Source organism: Palaemon carinicauda, chromosome 11 (genome assembly GCF_036898095.1).
Source record: "Palaemon carinicauda isolate YSFRI2023 chromosome 11, ASM3689809v2, whole genome shotgun sequence".
NCBI classification, from domain to species: domain Eukaryota; kingdom Metazoa; phylum Arthropoda; class Malacostraca; order Decapoda; family Palaemonidae; genus Palaemon; species Palaemon carinicauda.
In genome coordinates this window covers 119747609-119774484 of record NC_090735.1, presented here as the reverse complement: position 1 = coordinate 119774484, position 26876 = coordinate 119747609, and the positions used below count along the sequence as shown (strand labels likewise).

Genomic DNA, 26876 nt, shown 5'->3' with positions numbered 1-26876 from the left:
CCTGTAGATCTTTATTGTTAAAAAGATCTAAGCCTCTGTGACGGAAGACTGATGCCAACAAGCTTCTGTAACCCTTGAAAGTGGGAGCTGAAAGAGATCGCTCTTTTCTCAGATATAAGAGGAAGTCAGCTATTTGAGTTACAGAGGTACTGGTCGAGGATACGGATACTGACTTGCACCAGTTTAGGAAGATTCCCCACTTCGATTGGTAAACTCTAAGGGTGGATGTTCTCCTTGCTCTAACAATCGCTCTGGTTGCCTCCTTCGAAAAACCTCTAGTTCTCGAGAGTCTTTCGATAATCTGAAGGCAGTGAGACGAAGAGCGTGGAGGCCTTGGAGTACTGTACCTTCTTACGCGTGGCAGACGTAGCAGGTCCACCCTTAGGGGAAGAGTTCTGGGAACGTCTACTAGCCATCGAAGTAGCTCGGTAAGTTATTCTCTCGCGGGCCAGAGGGAAGCAACTAGTGTCAACTTTGTCCCAACGTGAGAGGCGAACTTCTGCAGTACCTTGTTGACAAACTAGAACGGAGGGAATGCATATAGATCTAGATGAGGCTAATCTAGTAGAAAGGCATCTAAAAGAACCACTGCTGGGTCTGTTGAGAGCCTCTTGGACATCGAGGTTGCGAAGAGATCCATGGTTGGATGGCCCCAAGTGACCCAAGTCTCTTGCATACATCTCTGTGGAGGGTCCAATATGTTGGAATTATTGTCCCTTCCTACTGAGACAAACTGCTAAGACATTCAAGTTGCCTTGGAAGAAATTTGTTACTAGTGAAAAGTCAAGACCTGTTGAACAGGAGAGGAGGTCACTAGCGAACTCGCACCATGTCAGAGAGTAGGTCCCTCCTTGCTAGGAGATGAACATCAAAGCAGGGAGTTGTCCGTGTTGACCTCCATTACTTTGTCTTGAAGGAGAGACCTGAAGCTTTTCCAGGTCAGACTTACTGCCAGAAGCTTCTTGCAGTTAAAATGCATTGTCCTTTGACGCGAGTTCCATAATCCCGAGCATTCCCTACCGCCTAAGGTCGCACCCCAGCCTACGTCCGATGCGTCTGAGAAGAGAACGTGGTTGGGAGTCTGAACAGTCAGGGGAAGACCCTATAAAAGGTTGATAAAGTCCTTTCCTCAGGTTAGACCAGACTTATCTTCCGGAAACCGGGATCGAGACCGCTTGTAGCGTCTTGTCCTTTTCCAGTGAAGAGCTAGATGAAACCGAAGAGGACGGAGATGTAGTCTTCCAAGTGACACCAAATGCACCACGGATGACAGTGTCCTAACCAGACTCATCCACAGCCTGACAGGGCCGTATTCCTTCTTCAGCATCTTCTGGATGGATAGCAGGGCTGGGGATTGATCTTCTCGTTCAGCCATGTCCTCATCAGAGGGTTCCTCATCCGAAACTGATGAGGAAACGGCAACGGAGTGGGCAACGTCTGACTCGTTGAATCCGGTCGCACTGGTGGATGCGTGACGGAGCCGGACACAAGATCATGGTACTGCTGCACAGTCTGTGAACTGTCAACCATGGGGAAGCGAGGAAGTACAGCGACAACCCGAAACTGTCTAGACTGTCTGGGTAGTACAGACAACTCCTTATCGGGTTGCTGAGGTTGCCGCACTGCGTCACAACAAGACACCTCTGCTGGTTGTTGAACGTCTTCCCAGTGACACACTGACTCCGTAAAAAATCCTCTATCAAGGACTAAGCTTGGACTGCATGTCTTGCAACAAAGCCCAAGGTCTATGGGAGCAGGTGTGGCAACAGACGGGGTTAGTGACTGAAGCGGAACCATTTACCCTCCCTGGAAGCATGTTATGCTTAAATAAAAGTCCATAGGAGGCTAAGCAGCTTAAGGCTCCTCTCCAAATGACAGAGTCCTCAAGGGAATATCAGAAGGAGGGAGAACAGCACTTTCTCATCTACAGGAACCATATCCGAGAAAAGCTAGGTTCTCTCAGTGAGGGTTTCACTGGTGCAAAAGCAGCAGACCAGAAGGCAACGTTATGAAACTGCTTGACAGTCTGTGAACTGTCAAAAACTGAACTGTCAACCACAACAGGAGCGTGAGGACATACAGCACTGGTGTATAAGTAGCAGACCAGAAGGCAACGTCATGTAACTGTATGACAGTTTGTGAGTTGGCAACAACCAAAGTTGTGTGGGGAAGCCTCAACTCCTGACTGACTAGTTTGCTGCTGGCGAGTGGCGGTAACCACAGTGTGTTGCGGAGGCTGACACACCGTGTCAAAACACGGCAGCTTGTGGTAGCTCACGCACGGCAACGGAGTGCTCTGTGTGTGGGAGTCATCATACATCTGGCAGGGTTGACTTGTGCATGGGTGGAGGAGCTCTCACAACAAGAGTGTGAGAGCAGGAAGCCATGCCGGGCGCACAACCGTGGGAGGTGTAGGCCCACGGGTGCATCGTCAACCTTCTCCGCAGTCGGAGTGTGGGAGCTGGCAACAACAAAAGCAGAGTGCTGGAGCGTGGGAGGGGCTGCGGTGGGTTGAGGAGCATGCGGTATGGTATGCGGAGCATGCTGTAAGGTATGCGGCTCATGCTGCATGGTATGCGGAGCATGCTGTAAGGTATGCAGAGCATGCTGCATGGTATGCGGAGCATGCTGTAAGGTATGCAGAGCATGCTGCATGGGCTGCGGAGAATGCCGCATAGTGCTGGAACCCGGCAGCTCTACAGAACCTTCCCACTGCTGATGCGGTAGCTCACGCATGTTAGCAGATGGTGCAGCAAGAACATGCGTCTGGCAGGGTGGACTGCGCATCGGTGGTGGAGCTCTCACAGGTGGAGGGTGGGAGCAGGCAGCCGCAGTATCTGCTGAGCGCACAACCTCGGCGGGTTGTAGGTTAACAGGTGCATTGTCAACCTTCCAGCATGATACTCCTGCATGAAGGAGCAAGCTGAGACTGTATAGTCTGCAGCATGGACCACTAGGGTCTATGAAAGACAACAACAAACGGAGCTACTGTCCGTTGTGACTGAGGGTCTAAAACAGCTGGTGCGGCAACAGACGGAGTTACTGCCTGTTGCGGTACCACCTTGCCTCTCTTGGGAGGTGTGCAGTTGTCGTACTGCAGCAAGTCCGAACTGACCCAGTGGCTACACCTAGGCCGTTGGACTTGCGCGGAAGGGACCGACTTGCACTTAAAACCATAAGTCCTTCGACATTACTTCTCCCCTGGGCTTGGGAGCTTGTAAGAGGTATCGGACTAGGTGAACAACTGGCACGAACAGACGAACCCTCGAACGCAACACTGTAACACTTTGCGCATATCACTTTATCACTTTTGATTTTCTGTTTGCACTTATTTCACTGAACTCGAAACTTTAAGTGGTTTGTACCTGAAACACGCAATCCTATCCTTCATTAAAAGGTAGTAATTGCGAAAACAGTATTACAATGTAACAGAAAAACATAATGAAAGATAAAGAATTCAGTGGCTGGAAAAGAGACTAAACACTAGATCAAATAAACTATGTTTAAAATCTCTCACCGCATAAAGCCTGGGAAAAAGAATAAAACTCTAGAAACGTTTTACCTTCTTCCCCTATAGCGACTAGGGAGAAGAGCAAAAAACGAGAAAAACGTTACCCGCTTGAACGAAACGTTTATCCTCCTCTCTCTCCCTCCGTCTCTATCTCTCTCTCTCTCTCTCTTGACTTAGAACCTGAGAGATGAGCCCAATTATATATATCGTTAAAACATATTATTTGTTAAAGGAAAAAAACTGAAAGGTTTCCCAAATAAAAAGTTCCTTTATTAGAATTAAAACCATTTAAGCTAAGAAAGAATGAACGAAACGCTAGAATCGGTTTACTCTTACTGCAACGTGAAACCGTGAAATACTCTCTCTCTATCGTAACGATAGAGCGCAAGTTGAACGTTCTGAACGTCAACAACTGCGGAGACTAAACAAAACGTTAGTTCAACTTTGAAAACAGTACGAGACTATCAAAGAAATTCTTTCAAAAACATTAAAATAGCATAAATTCTTAACAGGAAAAACGATATGACGGGCTCAATGTTAATTAACTTCAGTTCCAAGTAAGGACCGCCTACTATTAGGAAAGGTCGCATATAAACAAACATAAAAATTAATTTTTATAAGTTTATAATAAATGGAAGTTAATCGAAGAGGCCTATAAATGGCGGAGAGATATAAAATAAAACTATAACTTTGTTAAGCAAAATTACCAAAAACCTAAACACACTTCCATTAAAGGGAAGGGTGGGTATAAAAAGTAAAAGAGAGTCTATACTCTCTTCCACACCAACACTTCCGTCTAAGGGAAGGGTCGGCCATTTAAAAGTGAAAGAGAGTCCATACTCTCTTCGTCACCATAATTAAATCAAATTAATTCCAAAAGCTTGCTAAGCTAATGATAAAGCTTCCTGAATAGCGAAGGCTAAACTCTAGAGCAAATACATCACCAAATCGTGAACAATAACTCCAGAATCAACAGCGTATCCAAGTAGGTCTAGCCGGTGGCACGACAGAGGAAAAATTGAGTTCTTGTTGACAAGAAGTACTTGAGTACCTGCTCACAGATGGCACTGTTGTGTACACCCCCACCTGTATAGCGATCTCTGGCGTATCCCGACCGTAGATTTCTGTCGAGCAACAGAGTTGACAGCTACATGATCATCGGGTAAGATTAATATTGAAAACTTAATTTCTGAGGATGCCATGGCTTATTGCACAGTGAAAAAACATGACAAAGACTTTATGAATGGCGGAACGATACATAAATGTGGGTGGGGTATCTGTGCTAGCGTAGTAATACTACTGTAGCAGTAGTGGCGCAACAGTAGTATACATGAATTAAACGTTTAGGCCAACTGCTGGGATCCTTGAGGATCATTTAGCACTTCTGACAACTACTCGAGAAATGAGTTTTTATAGCCAAAATTTAAATTTGCTGATCCAACAAGGCCCATGATAGCCTTCAGTGTTATCCTGAATTATAACGAGGCCAAAGTGGGTGGAGCCTCATGAAGTCATCATTCTGACGATAATTATTGGTGAAGGTTTAAAGCCGAAATACGGTACCAGCTATTTTTTTTTTTTTTTTTCAGTAAATAGGTAGGTAGGTAGATAGACAATAAATAAAAATTGCTTGACATTGGATATAGCAGTTATCAAATCAAGCTTGTCTACTACGTTTTTGAAAATTACCAACTATTCCCTACACCTTGTCAATCTGATTGTGACCTATAAGGTAGACTGTAATTTCTTAGGAAACTTATTTTGGGAGTTAGACTAATAATCGAAGTGTTTTTGTATTTATTAACATATTTTGTTGGTTTGTTCATTATGACAATTATCAGTGGAGAGGTTTCAGAGTTCATAAAGGTGTACTGCTTTGCTTTTATTTAAACTTTTGTGTCATTGTTGGCAGAGGTATAGCCTTCGTTACGTATAGCCAATCATCGATCGAGAAAGAGGGAAGGAAGGCCGTCATAAGTTACGTAACGAGTGCGTTCGAAACCTTTTCTCTGAGTAAGTTAGCCCGTCTTCAAAAAAAGTCACTTTTACTATTATAAGTACCAATTTCATTCAACCTATGTAATGCAGAATATAGTCAAAATTTATGTGTAGATATAATGTGCACTCTGAAGAAGCGTTACATTCATGAAATTCATAGATAAAAAATTATTGCGAAAAAACCGTGTTACAGAGGCCCTGAATCTCATAGTAGTGGGAGTAGCTACCGTGGAGCATAACTCCTGGTCGTGCGATCCATAAGAAACCAAATGACGAAGACTCTGAGATAGTGTTGCCAAATCTTATAGGATGGTTATCTACAGGACGAGGGCTGCGAGAACCCGAAGGTTCTTCAAGTCTAAAGGCTCTCTGTCATGGGAATAGAACTCCGCATGACGAGGGTCACGAGAACCGACAGGTTCGGCGTGACCGCGTGAACCCAAAGGATTCGCTCGACGAGGAGAGGGCTCTCAGCTAAGAGAACCCGAAGGTTCAATGTAGTGTCTGGTACGAGAGCCCGAGGGCTCACCGTAACCGGTGTTGCGAGACCCTGAAGGGTCAGCGCAACGGGACACCGAGGTTTCCCTGTTACGAGAGTTCATCATGATGAGAGCCCGTGGGCTCAACGTAACCAGGGTTGCGAGATCCCAAAGGGTCAGAGCAACAGAAAACCTAGGTTTCCCTCCCACGAGAACCCAAAGGCTCATCGTAATGAGAGGCACGAGAGCCCGATGGCTCAGCGTAACCAGGGTTGACAGACCCCGAAGGGTCAGCAAAACGGGAAACCTAGGTTTCCCTGCCACGAGAACCCAAAGGATCAACATGACGAGAGCCCGGTGCTTCAATGTAACAAGTGTTACGAGAGCTGGAAGGATCAACGTAACAGGAGACCAAAATCTCTTTGCCATGTGAACCCGAAGGTTTAGCGTGACTGATGGCAAGAGAGTCCGAAGGCTCAACGTAACCATCATTACGAGCCCGAGGGCTCAACATAACTGGAACCCGAAAGTTCCATGTAGCGAGAACCCAAAGTTTCTGTGTGACAGAAACCCAAAGGACTCCTACTATGGATTTCAGGGCCATATCCAATTGATTTTCGTTGATAAAATCCTACCAAAACATCGCATATGGGTCACATTTTGGAAATAGGTATTTGAAGCCACAGCCTAATTGGCAAAAATATGCAGTAATGTTTAATGTGAATAATAATGGCCCTTACCAGAGTAAATCTAAGAAATTGAAAAGGTAACTTAGCTAAGTCTGGGGTTCTGAGACAGCAGGAATATATCGTTGATGACGCATCGTCAATTAACAGTCTGTGCTAGGGAGGCTCATCCAGGCCTCATAAGTGATGGAATAGGCTCATGATCTTAATAAAATGAGACGCTTCCGAGCTCGATACTGGGGTCTCAAGAGGGCGTATGTCATCAGAGCTTGTACTCTCACACGTCAAGTTATTCTCAGGGGAATCGCCAATTGTGATATCCTGTTGAGGGTTTTCTGATCTAACAAACCTCTTTATCCTTCCTTTCTCCCGAGTGATACAGGAAGAGGAGACAGAGAAGGAGTGGGATGAGTCTAAGTTACTCCAATCATAAGAGCGGTCATTTCTATGTCTTGATCAAGAAACAGAGGAGTTAAAAGTCTCTCTCGGAACTCATTTTACGAGGCGAAAGAGAGTTCTCAGTATTCTGTCTTTATGAACATCTACAGCACGGATCATGTCTACGGCGTCGGCCAAGTCATTCTTTTACATTGGATGTGGGGATAATTTTTGGGAAGGGGGAAAATTTTTCACGCCCACGATACACTTCCTGTACCTGTAAAGAATTTCCTATAAAAAAAATAGCGTTCCGAAGAACGCTTATCCTGGTACTGTACTGTAGTCATGATCGTCAGACCAATTGTAAGAATGGGATCTACTCGGACAATTACAGATTTTGTCTATAGCATAAGAGACAAGGTTCTTACCTGCATAGGGTGAGGTTCTATCTCTTTGGTTCCTGGCTGAGAGTTTAAAAAACTAAAAACTACGGTGGAACGCTGCATGGTTTATTACGTCTTCTAACATCTGATGAACATGTACAGTAATCATATTCTTAACATCATCATGACGGGGAGGAATATTCCCACGCTTTAAGCTAGCGGCGCATACAGTGATATCATGACGTTTGGGAGTGACAACTTGCTTGGACATGTTAGCCTGCCTAGGTTACTGGAGGGTGGGGAGTGGGGGGGGGGTTTCAACTTCACATTCATCCCTCTGAATATGACAAATTCGAAGATAATTTGTATTTTTCCTAACCATACAAACCTTGGCTATTTACATTGGGTTTACCTTTTAGCGCAGCTGAAATGGCGAGCCATTAGAATTTATAGAGGGTGTATTACCCCCCCCCCCCCCCGCTCTAGTTAGCGCGGGGGGGGGGGGAGGGGAGGGGTAGCTAGCTACCCCTCCCCCCTTCACACACCAGTGAAGCTCACTTTCACTTAGAGGTAGGACTTGTCTTGGGGGACAGGGCTGCCAGGCAAATATGTGTAAATATGATATTTTCATTATAAAATAAATTTTTGAATATTCTTACCCGGTGAATATATAAATAGCTGAAGTCTCCGACGGCCCGACAGATTCCAAAAACTCGCGAGCGATCGCCATGAAGGTTGCGGGTGTGCCCACCAGCGCCGACTATCGGCCAGATACCACATATACTTCTCAACCACTCCAGTTCTTCTCAGTCCGCTGGGTCTCTATCGGGGAGGAAGGGAGGGCCTTTAATATTATATATTCACCGGGTAAGTATATTCAAAAATTTATTTTATAATGAAAATATCATTTTTAAATATTAAACTTAGCCGGTGAATATATAAATAGCTGATTCACACCCATGGTGGTGGGTAGAGACCAGTATTAATACAATAAAGGCGTATATGCTCAAGAGTTTTTGACAAATATTTCATAAAAAACCAAGTATAGGTACCTGGTAAGGAAGCTGACTCTGATGATTACTCTGCCTCATTAGTCCGCTTTCCTCACGAAGCCCAGCCATCCTCTCAGGATGCTGAAAGACTCCCAGGAGCTGTTATATCCAGGGCAAACACCCCTATAACAGGACCTCATCAAAAACCAAAAACCTTAATCTGGGCGCTCTCAAGAAACATTTGACCACCCGCCAAACCAAAAAGATTGCGAAAGACTTCCTAGTCTTCCGTACAACCCAAGACAAGATTAAAAACATTTCAAGAGAAGATTAAAAGGATATTGGGATTAAGGGAATGTAGTGGTAGAACCCTCACCCACTACTGCACTCGCTGCAAACGAATGGACCCAGTGTGTAGCAGTCCTCATAAAGAGTCTGGACGTCTTTTAAGTTAAATGAAGCGAACACTGACTTGCTTCTCCAAAAGGTCGCGTCCATAATACTTCGAAGGGATCTATTTTGCTTAAAAGCCACCGAAGTCGCTATTGCTCTCACTTCGTGAGACTTGACCTTAAGCAAACTACGATCCTTCTCACTTAAATAAGAATGTGCCTCCCGGATTAAAAGTCTAACAAAGTAAGATAGCGCATTCTTAGACATGGGCAATGAGGGCTTCTTAACGGAGCACCATAAAGCCTCAGAACAACCTCGTATTGGTTTAGTTCTAGACAAGTAAAACTTAAGAGCTCTAACGGGGCACAGCACTCTTTCAACTTCATTACCTACGATCTCTGAAAGACTAGGTATTTCAAAAGATTTAGGCCACGGACGAGACGGAAGTTCGTTCTTGGCCAAAAAACCAAGTTGAAGAGAACATATAGCTTTATTCGTCGAGAAGCCGATGTTCTTACTAAAAGCATGGATCTCACTGACCCTTTTAGCCAAAGCCAAGCTCACCAAAAACAGTGTCTTGAGGGTAAGATCCTTCAGGGAGGCTGAATTTAAAGGCTCAAACCTGTCTGACATTAGGAACTGTAGGACCACGTCTAAGTTCCAAGCAGGAGTTGAAATACGACGCTCCTTAGAGGTCTCGAAAGACTTAAGGAGTTCTTGGAGATCTTTGTTATTTGAAAGATCCAAGCCTCTATGCCTGAAAACAGAAGCCAACATGCTTCTATAGCCTTTAATGGTGGAAGCAGAGAGGGAGCGACCGTTTCTCAGATACAGGAGAAAATCCGCAATCTGCGTTACAGAGGTACTGGAGGAGGAAATAGAGGAGGACTTGCACCAATCTCTAAATACCTCCCACTTCGACTGGTAGACCTTGATTGTAGATGATCTCCTAGCCCTCGCGATCGCTCTGGCTGCCTCCTTCGAAAATCTTGAGCTCTTGAGTGTCTTTCGATAGTCTGAAGGCAGTCAGATGAAGCGCGGGGAGGCTTTGATGAAGTCTCTTTACATGAGGCTGCCGTAAGAAATCCATCCGTAAAGGCAGACTCCTTGGAACGTCTACCAGCCATAGAAGTACCTCTGTGAACCACTCTCTCGCGGGCCAGAGGGGAGCAACCAACGTCAACCTTGTCCCTTCGTGAGAGGCGAACTTCTGCAACACCTTGTTGAGGATCTTGAATGGTGGAAATGCGTAAGCGTCCAGGTGAGACCAGTCCAACCGAAAGGCATCTATGTGGGCCGCCTCTGGATCTTGGACTGGAGAGCAATAAGTCGGGAGCCTTTTGGTCAGCGAGGTCGCAAAGAGATCGATGGTGGGTTGACCCCAAGTCATCCAAAGACTCTTGCACACATCCTTGTGGAGGGTCCACTCTGTAGGGATCACCTGACCTCTCAGACTGAGACAGTCCGCCAAGACGTTCAACTACCCTTGGACGAACCTCGTCAACAGTGAGATGCTTCGATCTTTTGACCAGATGAGGAGGTCCCTTGCGATGACGAAAAGAGCGTGGGAGTGAGTACCTCCTTGCTTGGAGATGTAAGCCAAGGCCGTGGTATTGTCCGCATTCACTTCTACCACCTTGTTTCGAAGCAGACTCTCGAAACTCGTCAGTGCTAAATGGACTGCCAACAGCTCCTTGCAGTTGATGTGAAGGCTCCTCTGGTCTGCCGTCCAAAGACCCAAGCATTCCAGACTGTCCAGAGTCGCCCCCCAACCCAAATCCGACGCGTCTGAAAATAACACACGGTTTGGGTTCTTGACTGCCAGAGACAGACCTTCTCGAAGTCTTATATTGCTGTCCCACCAGTCCAGGCAAGTCTTGACTGGATCGGAGATCGGGATCGAGACCGCCTCCAAAGTTTTCTCCTTGTTCCAATGGGAGTCTAAATGGAACTGGAGAGGGCGTAGGTGAAGTCTCCCTAGAGAGATAAACTGTTCCAGGGATGAAAGCGTCCCTAGGAGGCTCATCCAGCTTCTCACAGAGCAATGGTCTTTCTCTAGCATGAGACAGACTTTGAGCAAAGCTTGCTCTATCCTGTTGGCAGACGGAAAAGCCCGAAAAGCTAGACTCTGTATCTCCATCCCCAAATAGAGAATTGTTTGGGAGTCAGCTGAGACTTCTCTATGTTCACCAATAGGCCCAACTCCTTTGCAAGATCCAACGTTCACTGTAGGTCCTGCAGACAGCGATGACGGGACGACGCTCTGAGTAACCAGTCGTCCAGGTACAGGGAGGCTCTGATCCCCGAAAAATGTAGGAATTTTGCTACATTTCTCATGAGCCTCGTAAAAACAAGAGGAGCAGGGCTGAGGCCGAAGCACAGTGCTCGGAATTGACACACCACATTCCTGTATACAAACCTTAGATACGGCTGAGAATCTGGGTGTATAGGAATGTGGAAGTACGCATCCTGCAAGTCGAGAGAGACCATCCAGTCTCCCTCTCTGACTGCTGCTAGAACGGATTTGGTGGTCTCCATCGTAAACTTGTTTTGACAACAAACACGTTGAGAGCACTGACATCCAGCACCGGCCTCCAACCTCCTGTATGCTTTGGAACTAGGAAGAGACGGTTGTAAAACCCCGGTGATTGAAGGTCCGAGACTTTCACCACCGCCCCTTTTCTAGCAACTGAGACACCTGCAGATGTAATGCCTGTCTCTTCGACTCCTCTCGATACCTGGGAGAGAGGTCTATCGGATCTTTTACTAAAGGAGGTCTCCGTACAAAAGGTATTTTGTAACCCTCCTTTAGCAACAAAACAGACTCCCGGTCTGCACCCCTCTTCTCCCAGGCCTGCCAGAAGTTGGTCAATCTGGCCCCTACTGCTGTCTGAGGACGTGGGCAGTCAGACTCTGCCACGGGAGGACTTAGATCCTCTCCTCTTACCTCTCTTACTATCGGCACGAGAGCCTCCCTTACTGGGAGCTCTGCCACGAAAGGGCAGGATAAACCTTGTCGCTGGAGTATCAAATTTAGGTCTGACGACATAAGAGGACGAAGGTACAGCCTTACGAGCAGACGTGGCCATCAAATCATGAGTATCCTTCTGCACTAGAGACGCTGCGATATCCTTAATCAACTGCTGCGGGAACAGGGCAGAAGACAATGGAGCAAAGAGTAGTTCTGACCTTTGACAAGGAGTGACACCTGCAGACAGGAAAGAACAAAGAGTCTCCCTCTTCTTAAGAACTCCTGCCGTAAAAGTAGCAGCGAGTTCATTAGAGCCATCTCGGATAGCCTTGTCCATGCAGGACATAATTTGCACAGAGACATCACGGTCTGCTGAGGAGATCTTCCTGCTCAAGGCTCCCAGCGACCAATCCAAAAAGTTGAAAACTTCAAAGGCCCGATAAACTCCTTTGAGGAGATGATCTAGGTCTGAAGAGGACCAGCAAACCTTCGAGCGTCTCATGGCCAGACGACGAGGAGAGTCTACGAGGCTTGAGAAGTCTCCCTGGGCAGAGGCAGGTACTCCCAAGCCGAGAACTTCTCCCGTGTCATACCAGACGCTCGCGCGAGCGCGAGAAGCCAGTTTAAAAGGGGGAAAAGCAAAAGCTGACTTCCCCAAACTCCTCCTGGTCATTAACCAATCGTCTAATAAACGCAAAGCTCTCTTAGAAGAGCGAGAGAGCACTAACTTTGTGAACGACGGAGTCGAAGCAGCTAGGCCCAGCGTGAACTCTGATGGTGGTGAACGAGGAGCAGCAAGACACAAAATGATCAGGAAAAAGCTCCTTAAAAATAAGCATGATCTTCTTAAAATCAAGAGAGGGCTGAGCAACTTTAGGCTCCTCTCTATCCGAAAAAGTCCCCAAAGGAATATCAGTAGGAAGGGGATCAACGACTTCCTCATCCGAGGGAACTTCGTCCGACAACAGCCGAGTCTCGCGATACGGAGAGACATGCCGAGGAGGCAACGCTTGACAGGCTATGTCAACATGCAACGGAGCAGCAGCAACAGCTGAGGAAACGACGTCACGCCGCGGCTGCAAAGACTGAAAGTCTTGTGACTGACAAACAACAACAGCCTGAGTTGATTGCCGTTCGACATCACGTCGAGACTGCATTGACTGCAGGGTCTGAGCAGGAAAAACAACCTCTGACTGCGGTGACAGACGTTCAACGTCACGTCGGGGTAACGGAGTCGGTCGACGAACGTCAGTGCGGGGCTGCGGTGACAGCTGCTGAACGTCAGCTCAAGACTGTGGCAAAGGGGGTTCCACGTCACGTGACTGACGTGAATGACGAGGAACACGATCAGAATCGCGTTTAAAAGCACTAGAAACGTTAGCGTTAACATCATAAGGACGAGAAAACACTCGTTTAGGCGGCTGAAGGCCAGAGTTACGCTTATCGTACTGGCGAACCGCAAGCAAAGGATCATTGCGAACCTGTTCATGCTCGTAATCTTCCATTAAGGAGGAAAGTTTAGACTGCATGTCCCGCAGGAACGGGCCGTGACGTCAGTAACGTCTGTGCATGCAAATCATCGCACCTACCGAGACCCTCGGACTCCGTGTTACGTTTTCGCTTAACAGGCGAACAGCCATCCGATGACTGCAAGTGGTCAGAGCTGCCCTAATGACTACAGCCAGGATGCTGGACCTGTCCTGAAGGGACTGACTTGCGCTTTAAGGGTCTAGAAACCTTATGCCAAGGTTTCTTATGCGACAAGTCGTCGGAAGACGAGGAGAACTTAGTCTCCCCCGTCTTATGGTAAGGACGTTCTTGATGAGAAACGTCTGATACCAAAGAGGGAACGTCTGTACGTCGGTTTACACCTCTCGCTCCCTAAGTCCTACGACATTTCTTCTCCCTGGTGCAGGGGAGCCTGAAAGAGGTCTCGGACTAGGGGATCGACAAGCACGAACAGACGAACCCTCGGTCGCAACACTAAACACATTTTGCGCACTTTCCACTTTAACACTTTGATTTTCTGCTTTACCACTTTGACACTTTAACAACTTAACATCGGACATAAGCTGGTTCCTGTCCGAGGCTAAGGTTTCAACCTTTTCACCTAATGCTTGAATAGCTAAAAACATATCGCGCATTGAAGGTTCATGAGTGCTACTAGGGGGTTCAGAAACTACCACTACAGGGGAAGGATTAGGTTCAGGGGCATGGGAGGAAGAAAATTCTAAAGATCTAGATGAGCTTCTCCTCACCCTATCTCTTTCGAGCTTACGAGTATACTTTTCATACTCTAACCACTCGAATTCCGAAAAAACCATGCACTCCTCACACCGATCTCCTAATTGGCAGGATTTACCCCGGCAATTAGAACAAACAGTATGAGGGTCGATAGAGGCTTTCGGAAGACGTTTGTTACAATCTCTCGCACATTTGCGATATACAGGAGAAGTGTCAGCCATTATGAACAACCAGAGAAAATCCAAAGTAAAGCCAAGTTCATCAATAAAAAACAAAAGCAAATAAGGTTTCAAGAGTTTTATTGAAGAAACACACCAACACAGCGAAAGCCAATAAAACCCAAAACAAAGTACTTCACCAATTCGGTAGAAAACTCGAAGTCTAGAGCGAGCGGAACCAATGTTGTCGGTGACACCGACAGAGAAGAACTGGAGTGGTTGAGAAGTATATGCGGTATCTGGCCGATAGTCGGCGCTGGTGGACACACCCGCAACCTTCATGGCGATCGCTCGTGAGTTTTTGGAATCTGTCGGGCCGTCGGAGACGTCAGCTATTTATATATTCACCGGCTAAGTTTAATATTTAAAAAGCTAAGGTTTGTATGGTTAGGAAAAATACAAATTATCTTCGAATTCGTCATTTGTTCCATAACCGAAATACAAACCACGCTATTTACACTGGGTGACTTACCCCTTAAGTAGGGTGGAAAGTCCCCAGCCATACTGGCTTTGGCTTTACCCGGGGACTCGGAATCCGAGTGAGTTGCACCCGAGAAAAGGAGTCCCAGCACCTCACAAGTTCCTTGCTCCACTAGGAACCGTGTGGCCTACATAAGCTTGTGTGTGAAGGAAGAAGTGTGACCCGTCCTAGGCCGTTGACCTGGAGTTCCAGAAGGAACTCTGGGTTAGGACGTTCCCAATACCACCTCGTCAGGGTATGGGGGACGCGACAGTATTGACTCAATACTCGGAACACAAGGAAGCATGGTTTACCTGCAGAGGTTCGAGGTCAGCTATGCAGAGACCAGGATGCTGCTTCCCCGTAGAGGGGATGATGAAGAAAGAAGTTAGGGCCAGACATACTTCTTTCGTTCATGCAGACTAAAACCTGATAACAATGCCCTCAACCTTCTGCTACCTGTCCAAAAAGGAGCCTGAGGTTAGACCAGCTGTTGTGTAGCCACCACAGTGCGATAGAAAACGTATCGAAACTCCTGTGGGTCACGCCCTGCAGGAAGGGGGCTGCGAAGGTCATTAGACGCTTCCAGACTCCAGCTTGTAGAACCTGCGTCACAGAGTAGTATTACTCTAAGGCGGGGGACGTTGCGATGTATCCGACATCGTGCTGTAGAGCGACGTTACGGGGGAGGGTCTGGAGACAGGTCGAGATGAATGTCCTTGAGTCCGAGCTGAAGAGGTATACTGGTGACTCTCCCCCGTGTCCTTGTGCTCCCAAACCGGCTGCAACTGAGGACAAACTGCAGCTGTTCCCAAAGCTAACCTCTCAATTCCTTTACTGACAAGAAGGAGAAGGTCTTGCGACATCAGATACAGAATAGACACTCAAAATCTTGAAGGAATTGGACCGAAGGGCCGGGACCCCAAGATTCTGAGTCTAGTCAACAACTCAGGAGCGAACCTGAATGTAGCCTTCCCCCATTCCTTAGAAAGGGCAGAGTCGTACGAGACCAAGAAGATTGCTTACACACTGGCCGCGGCCAGAGTGAGAAGGAGCCCCAAAACGGAATACGATCAGAGGCCTGACGTAAAGGTTCTTGAGAAGATCTCTTAAGGGACTAAAAAGTCCGAACCATGCTCCATGTTGGAGGTCTCACTCCGACTAGGGCAGGGACATTCGCAGCTTCGCATGAGCAAGGAAAGGTCCAGCGGGAAGGAAAAAGTTATTCCTTTAAGATTGAAGGTCAGGGAAAGGCTGAGCGACAGGCTTCATTGCCGAAAGCGGAAAGGAGTTTCCTCCCGCCGAAAGGCAATAAGATCGTTATTGCTGGAGAAGAGGTATATCTCCCAAGACACCAACCACCGAAGACTCTTCACTTCGCCTGGAAGACCCCTGCGGATGACCATCGCAGATGACGCGACCTCCGTCCCGCGACTCTAGCGGGTTGTCTCTTCTTGAGGAGGAGGCGTAGTGTCTCCAGGCATGAAGCCGAAGCGACGCCCCGGCTCATGAAAGATGTTGCAGTGTGGTTGTTTGAGTAGCCTGTGCCATGGGAGAAGCTCTCCCGGGAGTTCCGTCAGGGGAAGCAGAGGGTCCGGAAACCGTTCTGCGCATAGTCCCAGTGGAGCTCTCAGGGCCATTGAAAGGTTGACAGACAACCTGGTCTTGTTGAGACCCATTCTCAACAGACAACAAAGGAGGGAAGACGCAGGCGTCGATGTTGTCCCACCATCACCGGAATGCATCTTGCCAGAGTCTCGGGGTCTGAGACTGGGGGGAAGAACAGCGGAAGCTTGAGGTTCCAAGCTGTCGCGATCAGGTCCCCCAGACCAGGACTTGCTGGTTACTCAAGGCCAAAGACCCCCAGGTACACTCTCTCTACGAGGCTCTGCTCGGATAGTCGGAGAGAACATTCCTCTGCCTGGAATGAGAGAGCCGATGGTGGTATTGAGTGTATCTCAATCATCTCGGTATCTCTACTGCAAGATGCGAAGGTGTGAAAATGCGTCCCCTGCTGGTTAGAACACGCCAGAACCATGAAGTCGACGCGCACGGAGCGACTCAGCAGGAGATGTAGGATCTGTAGAGGGGCCAGACTACGGCCCCTAAGCCTGCCTGAATGATGGAGAGGTATCCTTCAGGTCCTGACCAGAGGCCTGGACCGGAACCCCCCCCCCACCCCTTTTCTTTAACGAGTCCGAGAACAGCATAAAAAATATGGGGAAAGGACGAGAATATCCACTCCCATCAAGGGGTTCCATAGGTCAACACCCATTGCAGGTCTAATCGTTCCGCTGGTCCCATAGGGGCCAGAAAGTCCGGTTAATCGTTGCTTGAAACCACTGGAACTTGGACCGCCCCACATGGAACTTATCCTGAGGCGACCGTTCGGAACTATAGACGGGTCAAGGAGGAAAAAAGAACTAGGAAACGTTCCAAGGTAGGGCTGAAAGCTCTGCTTGACTGAGAACAGGTACTGCGACTCTCCTCAGCCTTGCCACAGTCAACTGAAGGGAAGGCTCGGAGGAGGTGGCCACAGAATCTGGCGTCCCCAGGTGGTCACCCATCCAAGTACCAACCAGAACCGACGTTGCTTAACCTCGCTGGACGGACGAGAAGCGAGGTTTCCAACGTGGTAAGGCTGTTGACTCAATATTATGGCTAGATACTCCAGATGTTGAGGCAGAAGAAGAGAAGGCTCCTAGCAAAATACCATGAACCCCCACTCATGGTAAGCATCCGGAAGCTTGTCCCGGCGCTGAAGAAGGTCGAACCCGAGCCTACCGGAGTTGACCAGACCTCCAAAAAGCGAAGGAGGCGGAAGCCTGCACCTGAGCGGCCATGAGGAAAGCAGGGAGAGTTTTCTGGGGAAAAAAACCTGCGATGCCACGGCGGGATCGCCACACTGCATCTTAAGCAGGAATACCTGCAGTCTAGGCTGAATTCCACGAGCTTCCTGGAAGATGGATGGAATGGAAACTGAAAGTACCCGTCCTTCCGATCCAGGGTCTAAGGAGTCCTGTCGCCTCGTTACCAGTCTGATCGATTCTGCTGTTCCACGCTGGACGAAGTTTGTTCGACAAACTTGATCAGGGCTGAGAGGTCGACTACGGAACTCCCGACTCAGCTACTTCCTTACAAGAAAGGATCGACTGAAGAAGCCGGGGGTGAACCCGTCGATGATCCTATGGAGGACCTTCTCCTAAGGCATGGATCATTCTGCCCAAACGGGCAAACTTTTGCCGACCCTATGGCATAGAGGTTCAGAGACACTGAATTCGCTGACAGAGACGGCAGGCGCGATATCCTTGGCTGATCACAGAGATCGTGCAGGAATGGGCATCGGGAAGCTGTTATCCGGATGAGTAACCTTAGGCATCCTCTCAGCGTGAAACCTGCAAGGGGGGGGGTGCCAATCCTAGAGTACGTGAACTCTGCCACTCCCTCTAGGACTATCCCCTCCCCCCCTCCGGGGAGAGCCTCCCGTGCCATCTGTTCCTGACAGGAGGGAACTGCAATTGGACACCTTGTCTCAGTAGTCGTAGCCGGTCCGATAATTTAGGCCGACGTGGCTGAAAGAAAGAGGCGCTGGAGCCCTGCAGGGTCTGGAAGAAAGCGCCTTGGAGGAGTGAAAACGGAAGTCGACTTACTCCGCACAGCCACTGTCTATGTCTCTGTCCTTGGGCACAAACAAACACTTCTCAAGGATGGAAGAGTGTCTGAGGTTGTCGACATCCACGGATGAGACACCCGAAAGGAAGCCCTCGGTCATTGCGTCCAGATGGTCCAACATCGAGTTTGCCCGCAAGTTCGATACTTGACGACGAAACGCCAAGGTGCTTGAGCCCGAGAGGAGGAAAGTACCCATGACCTTCCTGTAGCTTCCTTGAACCAAACCTCGGGTCGTAACCGAGGAGGGAAAGGACCTGGTAAGCCCCTTTCACGAGATGGAGAAGAGGAAGGGGGAAACAGTCACCCCTTGGCCGATGGAGAAATCTCAAACGGAAAGCCCCCCCCCCCCCCAAAATCCTTCCAGAGAATGACGGGGAAGGGCTAACCCAGGTTCTGGAAAAAAGAATGTTGCTCAGACCTCCCAGAAGATTCTTCTTATTCTTGCATGTGCCATGCTCTGCGTTTACGGGGTGAGGCCGTGTTCTGGAAATACACTCCAGAAGACTCGCCAGGCTGGCCATGCTGCGAAAACCCCAATGGGAATCGCGGTCGCAATCGCCCTGGAGCTCGCGCGATGGTAAATCAATGAATTGCGCGTGGGCAAACGTGGAAGCGCCCATGCGCGGGCACGCAGGAACGCAAACGAAGGTGAGCGAAGGAGCGCAGGAGGGCGAGCATGGTAGGAAGGGCGAGAGCTGGTGGTCGGCGAGCGATAACCCATAGGCGAGCAATGGATACTGCAAGAATTAAGCTGACGTTCGTGCGAAGGAACACAGTCGGCTCGCGCGACGGAACACCGTCCGTCCGCGCGAGGGCGAACATTGGTGAGCATGTGCGCGGTCGCGCATGAGCGTAGGCGTGCTGTCGCGCGGGCACGTGGCGCGGGTGAGCGGTCGGGAGACCGATGGCGCGTTCTGGTGAGCGACAGCCCGTAGGAGAGTGAAGGCGCGTTGGCAAGCGATGGCGAGCGGTGGTGCGTTAACAAAACGCTAGCGCGCAGGTGAAGAAATGCGCGGGCGCGTAGGAGATTGCCAACGCGAGAGACTAGTGATGGTTAGCGCGCATTGCGCTAACAGAAGGTGCAGGTGCATCAGGAAGGTGAGTGCTGAAGCAAGCTGTTAATCAGGCGATCCTAGAAGGTCAGAAACCCGTTGGCGCCCACTGGTGCGTGGCAAAGAAGGGCGCGCAGATGTGCGCTGGCAATTGAAGAAAGCTGGCGCGCAGAAGGACAGAAGTAAAGGTGAGCGCTGGCGAGCAGGAGGAAGATCTACGGCAAGACTCAGCTACCGGAGATCGTGGTCCACAGCAGGCGAGCGCTAGATCGCTACTGATGGTGGTCAGGGGAACTGACACGCGTTGCAGATCGATGGAGATCGTTGACGCGTAGGAGATCGCTGACGAGCAGGTGAACGTTGACGCGTCTGAGGACGCTGGCGAGCTGGTGATCGCTGACGAGCAGAAGGCAACGCGTGGAAGCCTGCGCGTAGAAGAAGAGTCCTTGACCCAGAGCTGAACCGAAGTTCTAGAGAGCGAGGGCGAACGTGGGCGCACAGGGCGCGTAACAGGAACCAACAGGAACAGCAGAGATGATCATCATGAGAGCGCTGACGAACAGAAGAGCGCTGACGAACAGGAGAGCGCTGGCGAACAGGAGAGCGCTAGCGATCAGGAAAGCGCTGATGATCAGGAAAGCGCTGATGAGCAGTAGAGCGCCTGTGCGCTAACACTGAGCAGGAGCAGGAGAGCGCCTGTGCGCTAACACTGAGCAGGAGCAGGAGAGCAGAAGGGCGCGCAGGGGAACCCTGACACGCAAGGAAAGAACCCCTGTGGGAGGCAACCCTTTGCCCCAAAGGGATCGTTGTCCGTCGGGAGACTGATGTCCGTCGGAAGACCGTTGTCTGTCCGCCGGGAGACTGATGTCCGTCGGAAGATCATTGTCCGTCGGAAGATCATTGTCCGTCGAGAAGACCGTTGCCCGTCGGAAGACGAGGTCAGACTGCTGACCATCTGCACCAGGGGCGGAAGATCAAGAAGAAGGAGTTGTAGGCTGCATACGGAGATTCAAAAAGGCGTCTCTTAGCACCCTTATAGGGAGATGAGAGGCCCTTACGACGAGGCGGACGGTGAGCCTTACGGCGAAGGAGGCCAACAGCAGCAGAAGAATCCTCCGAAGAGGAGTCTCTATGAGTGTACGCTCTCGCAAACGAAAGAGAAACGTAGAAGGGACTGGTCAGCCAGTGACCTAAAAGGAGCAATCCTCCGAAGAGGGACTCCTGCAGTTGCCCAGCCCCTTGAGCGAAACTGCAGGTGCGACCGCTCAGCACCAAGAGCATAGTCGCACGAAAAAAAGGCAAGAGAAGAACCCCCCAAAAGGAGAAAAACTCAAGCCTGGACAGGAAGAACTTCCCTCGGAAGGAAAGTTACCCACCCAAGGAGGCAAGCCTCCTGAGAGTTCTAAAATGAACTGGAGAGCTGTCAAACGTCACGGGAGTACTTCCAGTAGAAGGAGACACGCCCCTGACGAAAATCCAAAGGGGAGGCAGCAACAGCCGAAACCCCAGGCCTCAACAAGACAGCTCACACTGTTGCCATATTACAGAAACAAACTAGATCGGTAACTGTAAAAAAATAAAAAAAAATCATTAGTTAACATTCATTCCCCCGGGAAGGCTCCGAAGAGGAATCCCGAGGGAAAGGAAACAAGAATTACACAACAGGCACGTGCCCTCACAACCACTTACACTCATGGAAGGAGAGCTGTAACCAAAACAGAATTATAACAATTATAATTATGAAACTATGTAATTATGTAATTTAAAAATGAATGAACACTAAAGAAAGAACGAAAACCCCGAAAGGAATCGTTCTACAAAGCTGAAAAATTAACAAATACAATTAGATTCATAAACTAATTGAGACAAAACGTACGGCGTAGCAACCCCCCCACACGGGAAAGAAGCTACAAGGGGCGTAGTAAACGTAGTAAAAGGGTGAACGACCTCAAGCGAGAGAGACAGAAAGACCGAAGTCAAACTCGACCGCAACCCATAAAATTACACCGTGGTGGCCTAAACTGCCGAGGGCTCCACGGAGATATCGTACACTACACACACAACTCTGAAAAGGAAACTTACTAATTTCTATACTCAAATATATATACAAACATGAAAAATATTTACATATATATTGAGTAAAAGAAAAGTAAGTGATTAAGTAAAGACAAAACAAACAATGGCTGCCAAGCGAGGACAAAGACAGAGACGTCTGTCCCAGTCCAAGCCAAAAGTGAAAGTGAGCTTCACCGGTGTGTGAGGGGGGGGGAGGGGTAGCAAGCTACCACTCCCCTAGCCCCCGCTAACTAGCGTGGGGGTAATACACCCTCGTTAAATTCTAATGGCTCGCCATTTCAGCTGCGCTAAAAGGTAAACCCAATGTAAATAGCGTGGTTTATATTTCGGTTACGGAACAACTGAACGTTATGGCCGGATGATATTCTTGAAAGAAATTGTAGGCATGGCAGGAATAGTTACACTCAACTTCCCAGCTTTTGGAAGCTTGGGAGAAGAGGCCTGTTTGGAGCATGAAGGTATTGCTAAATCTGGAGGGAGGGACATGGCCAAAGCAGTCTGGCCACTATAGAGGAGTTTTCTGCTGAAGACCCTTAAGTGTATCAGGCAAGAAGATATTGTTCTGATAGGAGACACTTTTAAAGGAACATCTTATTGGCGTAATCAGCCCACTCGTGGGGCTGAGGGGGATCTAGACAAAGATGCATTGTCTGGGATAGAAGCATCCAGCGAATCTGGCTCAGGGAACATAGCTTCCGTAGCCAAGGGATCGATAAAAACAGGTTCAATTTCGTAATGCACATTACTGACACTGGGAGATATGTTCACGAAATTAGGGACATCGTCCTCTTTGACAGTAACCTCTGAGGGATTCTGACATGCAGAACTTGGTAGGGAGATAACGTTCAATGCCCAACTTACTGGTAACTTGTGTTTCTTCTCATCATTTACTGAGGGAAAAGGAGGAGAACGATTTCTCTTGGCTCTCTTCTTCCAACGAGAACGATATCTATCCCACCATGAGGATGACCACACCCTACAATACTCACATGGAGATTCGACCGAACATCTCTTTCCTCTACATGATGGACATACCAGGTGAAGATCCACATCTAACCGACTCATAAAAGTTCCACAAGGCGACCATTACAGCCCGGACAGGAATGCATCAAGGTCAAAATAGTTGAAAGGCATACACTCTAATTCACAAATACAATTACAGTAACAATGCAAGTGACAAATAACGTCATAAAAACAGACACAAGCACAAGCAAAAATAAGGGTGATGAGCTGGTGATGCGATTATCTGATCGTAGGAGTGAAGACAGGTACAGTGCGTCCAACTGCCAGCACGGCCAGAAGTGTTATTATTATTATCATTATTATTCCTTACTAGGCTACAACTCTAGTTGGAAAAGTAGGATACTATAAGCCCAAGGGCTCCACAGGGAAATTAGCAAGGAAAGGAAATAAGGAAAAACTACAAGAAGTTTACGAACAATAACAGCATTAAAATAAATGTTTTATATATAAACTATAAAAATTTGAAAATACAAGAGAAATAGAAATAAGATAGAATAGTGCCTGAGTGTACCCTCAAGCAAGAGAGCTCTAACCCAAGACAGTCGAAGACCATGGTAGAGGCTAGGGCACTACCCAAGACTAGAGAACAATAGTTTAATTTTGGAGTATCCTTTTCCTTGGAGAGCTGCTTACCATAGCTAAAGTATCTCTTCTACAATTATCAAAAGGAACGTAGCCACTGAACAATTGCTGTAGTTAACCTCTTGAGAGAAGAAGAATTGTTTGAAAATTTCAGTGTTGTCAAGTGTATGAGGAAAGAATAGGCCAGACTATTCTGTGTATGTCTAGGCAAAGATGAAATAAGCTGTTACCAGAGAGAGGGATCCAATATAATACTTTCTGGCCAGACAAAGGACTGAATTACTCTCTAGCGGTAGTATCTCAAAGGGTGGCTAGACGCTTGAGCCAAGCATAACCTATCATGCGCAGTGGCTGCATAGTAGCATAGCATGACCCAATCTATCGATTCTTTTTTTAAGTCTGGCCGTAAAAAAAAAAAAAAAAAAAAAAAAACAGAAGTAACCCCATTACATGACCCAGAAGTTTATATCTGTGTAAGAATAAATTGATTGACTCAGAAGTTTATATCTGTGATGGAATAAATATATTTTAGCATACCTACCATAACATGCAACACAGTACTAAAATTGTGGCAATATTTCTAATTGTGAATAATCGAATGAGTAAAATTAACATTGAAAAAACGGGTTTCATTATAGAACACCGCAATATTAGTTAGGGCATTGGAACTTGCATAATTGAATAATTCTTTGCAAATTCACAATTTTGAATTCCATCTCACCTCTATTAACAGAATTGAAAAAAAAAAAAAAAAAAAAAAAAAAAAAAAAAAAAAAAATTACTCCTTTTGTCATCTTAGGACATGCCACAAGAGCCTCCTACCACCTGGGAGTATGTAGTTGGTTAGGACAGGTGTAAACTCTCTTATTACTTGTCAAATTAATATCATATATGGGGAAAAAATGTTGTTCACTTTGATCTGAAATACAATAATTTGAGTTAGTTTTATGAATTGGTGTCACCTTTCCATGAGTGAAGCCAGTTGGGAAGCAAACCCATGGTTGAGACTTAGCCTTAGGGTATGGTAAAGATACAGAGGTCTAAGAGGGGTAGCAGACGCCCCACAGGTAAAGATACAGAGGTCTAAGAGGGGTAGCAGACGCCCCACAGGTAAAGATACAGAGGTCTAAGAGGGGTAGCAGACGCCCCACAGGTAAAGATACAGAGGTCTAAGAGGGGTAGCAGACGCCCCACAGGTAAGGATACGGCTCCTAAGTTAGGTTAGGTGGGAACCTTAGGTTCGGTGATGTTCTTGCATTTGTTTACATTTTAATTAGTCACAGTCCGTCACAACCGAGTAATAACAACACAGGCTCCCAGAATACATTAAAAAGTCTTATTTTCAAAAAAAAGATTATTGCACTGTTCAATAATCGTTTTTGGGGACAGCCCTTTGACCGGCCGGAAATCGAGTAAAAAAAGTACGAAATCGGCTCTTTTTTACGGGAATGATTTGGTAAATAATGTAGATTGACGGGACAGTATTAAATTGTAAAACCGAATGTTTCTTGAAATCGAGTAAAAAAAATATCCGAAATCGGCTCTTTTTTACGGGAATGATTACATGACGTGTCCTTAAAAAGTACAAACTTAACGAAGGGGTAAATATGTAGATTGACGGGACAGTATTAAATTGTAAAACCGAACGTTTCTTAGACTGAGATGACACGGGCTCTATCTATCGGGAAAGTTGGAAACTAAGTAGGAAAATCTGCTCTTTTTCGCGGGAATGATCATGGAATGAAATATTAAAATCACTAGTTTTGTAAATGCTTGTCCCAACAATCTACATACTAGGACCCCTCTGGTCATGGATGTCGGAAATGTGCAAGAAAAATGGACAACTAACCCAAAATTCCCCTCCTAACCTGACCTACAAGCCATGTCCTTACCTTCATCGTGAACTAAACAGGGGGGCTGACGCCCCCCTGCGACCCCCCAAACACTGTTGCTAACATACAAACCCCACAAATCCAACCTAACCAATCCTAGTAGTTCCCAGGTCACTACCCCTACCCGGGGGCAAGCCCCCGGACCCCCTTCGTAAGTCTCTCTCCTACACAAAAAAAACTTTGGGCAGCACTCAAAATTATATCTTATCCACATGATCATATTATAGGTTACTCAGGCTTACCTTAAATTTCGTAGTCGCTAAAACCAAAATCCTCCGGTTCTCAAAATAAATAGTGAAAGAATTCGGGGGTAACACGAGTGAAATCACGTAGATGTATATATCTGAGAGTCTTAATTGCATCAATCTGATCAATACGGGAGATAAACTCGAAAACATCACTCAAAGAGAAACTATACGGAACAGGTCTATCCATCACGGCGGTTAGAGTTGGAAAGGGTCGGCTGTAGGTCAATCTCGGGTCATGTGGGGGGGGATTAAAAATTTGAAATCACGCGGCCCACGAAAGGGTTAGTTCGGTTGCTTTGTTTGACACTGGCTTTATCTCACGAAATATCTTAACTAGATGTTGGATAACCTAACCTTTGTTTGTATATAAAACAAAATAGTATTCGGCATAATTTTGGGACGATTTCGAACGAAATAACAATCTTAACAAGAGATTAAAATGAAAATTGTTGGAATTAGCGAAAACATACGTACGAACATCGAAAACTGTTCATGCTTGCGCGACCAGCTGATATGCGAATCGAGCGCCGCCAAACGTGTGTTATTATAATCAGGCAGGAAACAATGATTGCGGGAAGTTTTACGACCGAGTAAGTTGGGCGTGGCTTCAGCGTATGACGCATTGTAACGGCCTTTTTCTAACATAACATTTCATGATAAATATCCCAGCAGTATCAAATGTCACTATACATGACGTGTCCTTAAAAACTACATACTTAACTAAGGGGTAAATATGTAGATTGACGGGACAATATTAAATTGTAAAACCGAACGATTCTTAGACTGGGATGACACGGGCTCTATCTATCGGGAAAGTTGGAAACTAAGCAGGAGCTACCCGTGACTTGCGTACGGACCATGATGAACTTAGAAAATATTGCCGTGGTAAAGGTAAATTGTGCTATTATTCAAAATGATAAAATAACATCATATTATGGTATGTTAGAAAATTGTAAAGAACATCAACCCCATAATGAAATACGATTTGGCTAGTAATAAGAAAGATATCCCTGTCCCCAAAAACGGCAGACACCCCGAACTCTATCCCAAGACAGATATGAAAGATGTATGGCGCATCCTAAAATGCTTTAGAAGAATATAACAGACACTAACATACACTTACCATTAAGGCCTGGCTCTTCCCCTTTTATTCGAATATTCTTGATTTTGACCGTTTTACCACTCAAAGTGGCTAACGTTAAGCGTTGTCTGAAGAAATTCGAGCCCTCGTACACAATAACGTCTCCCACCTCCATTTCTACTTAAAACACGAAAGGCCGTAAACTTGAATTCGTTCTTGACGATGAACTTCAATGTTGGTAAAGTGGTAATGTTAAAGTGCAATAAAGGGTAAACGTAATAGGGTAACCACGTTGTGCAATAGTATTACCCAAATTCACGTTTCCCGATGTTTGTCAAGTGTCCGGTTGCCAGTCAACTGTTAGATTTCAGACTTTGTAACGGCTCCTCACTAGTTATTGAAAGTGTTTTATTTCTATAAGGGCTGTGAAAAAAAATATATGCGTTTGCGACTACATTTTATTATCATTAGTAGGATCTAAGCTACAACCCTAGTTGGAAAAGCAGGATGCTATAAGCCCAGGGGATCCAACAGGGA

The 26876-nt window shown here is 47.1% G+C and overlaps 1 protein-coding gene across 1 annotated transcript in view; it reads right to left on the bottom strand.

Moving 5' to 3' along the window:
• The window catches only part of Rtc1 (RNA terminal phosphate cyclase 1), an 84978-nt gene extending 58290 nt beyond the window's left edge, over positions 1-26688 (bottom strand). Inside the window, exon 1 of the mRNA XM_068383299.1 lies at positions 26382-26688. Within this exon, the coding sequence (XP_068239400.1) occupies positions 26382-26514 (133 nt within the window). The 5' untranslated portion in view covers positions 26515-26688. The remainder of the gene's footprint in view (positions 1-26381) is intronic.
• Positions 26689-26876: the final 188 nt, after the last annotated feature.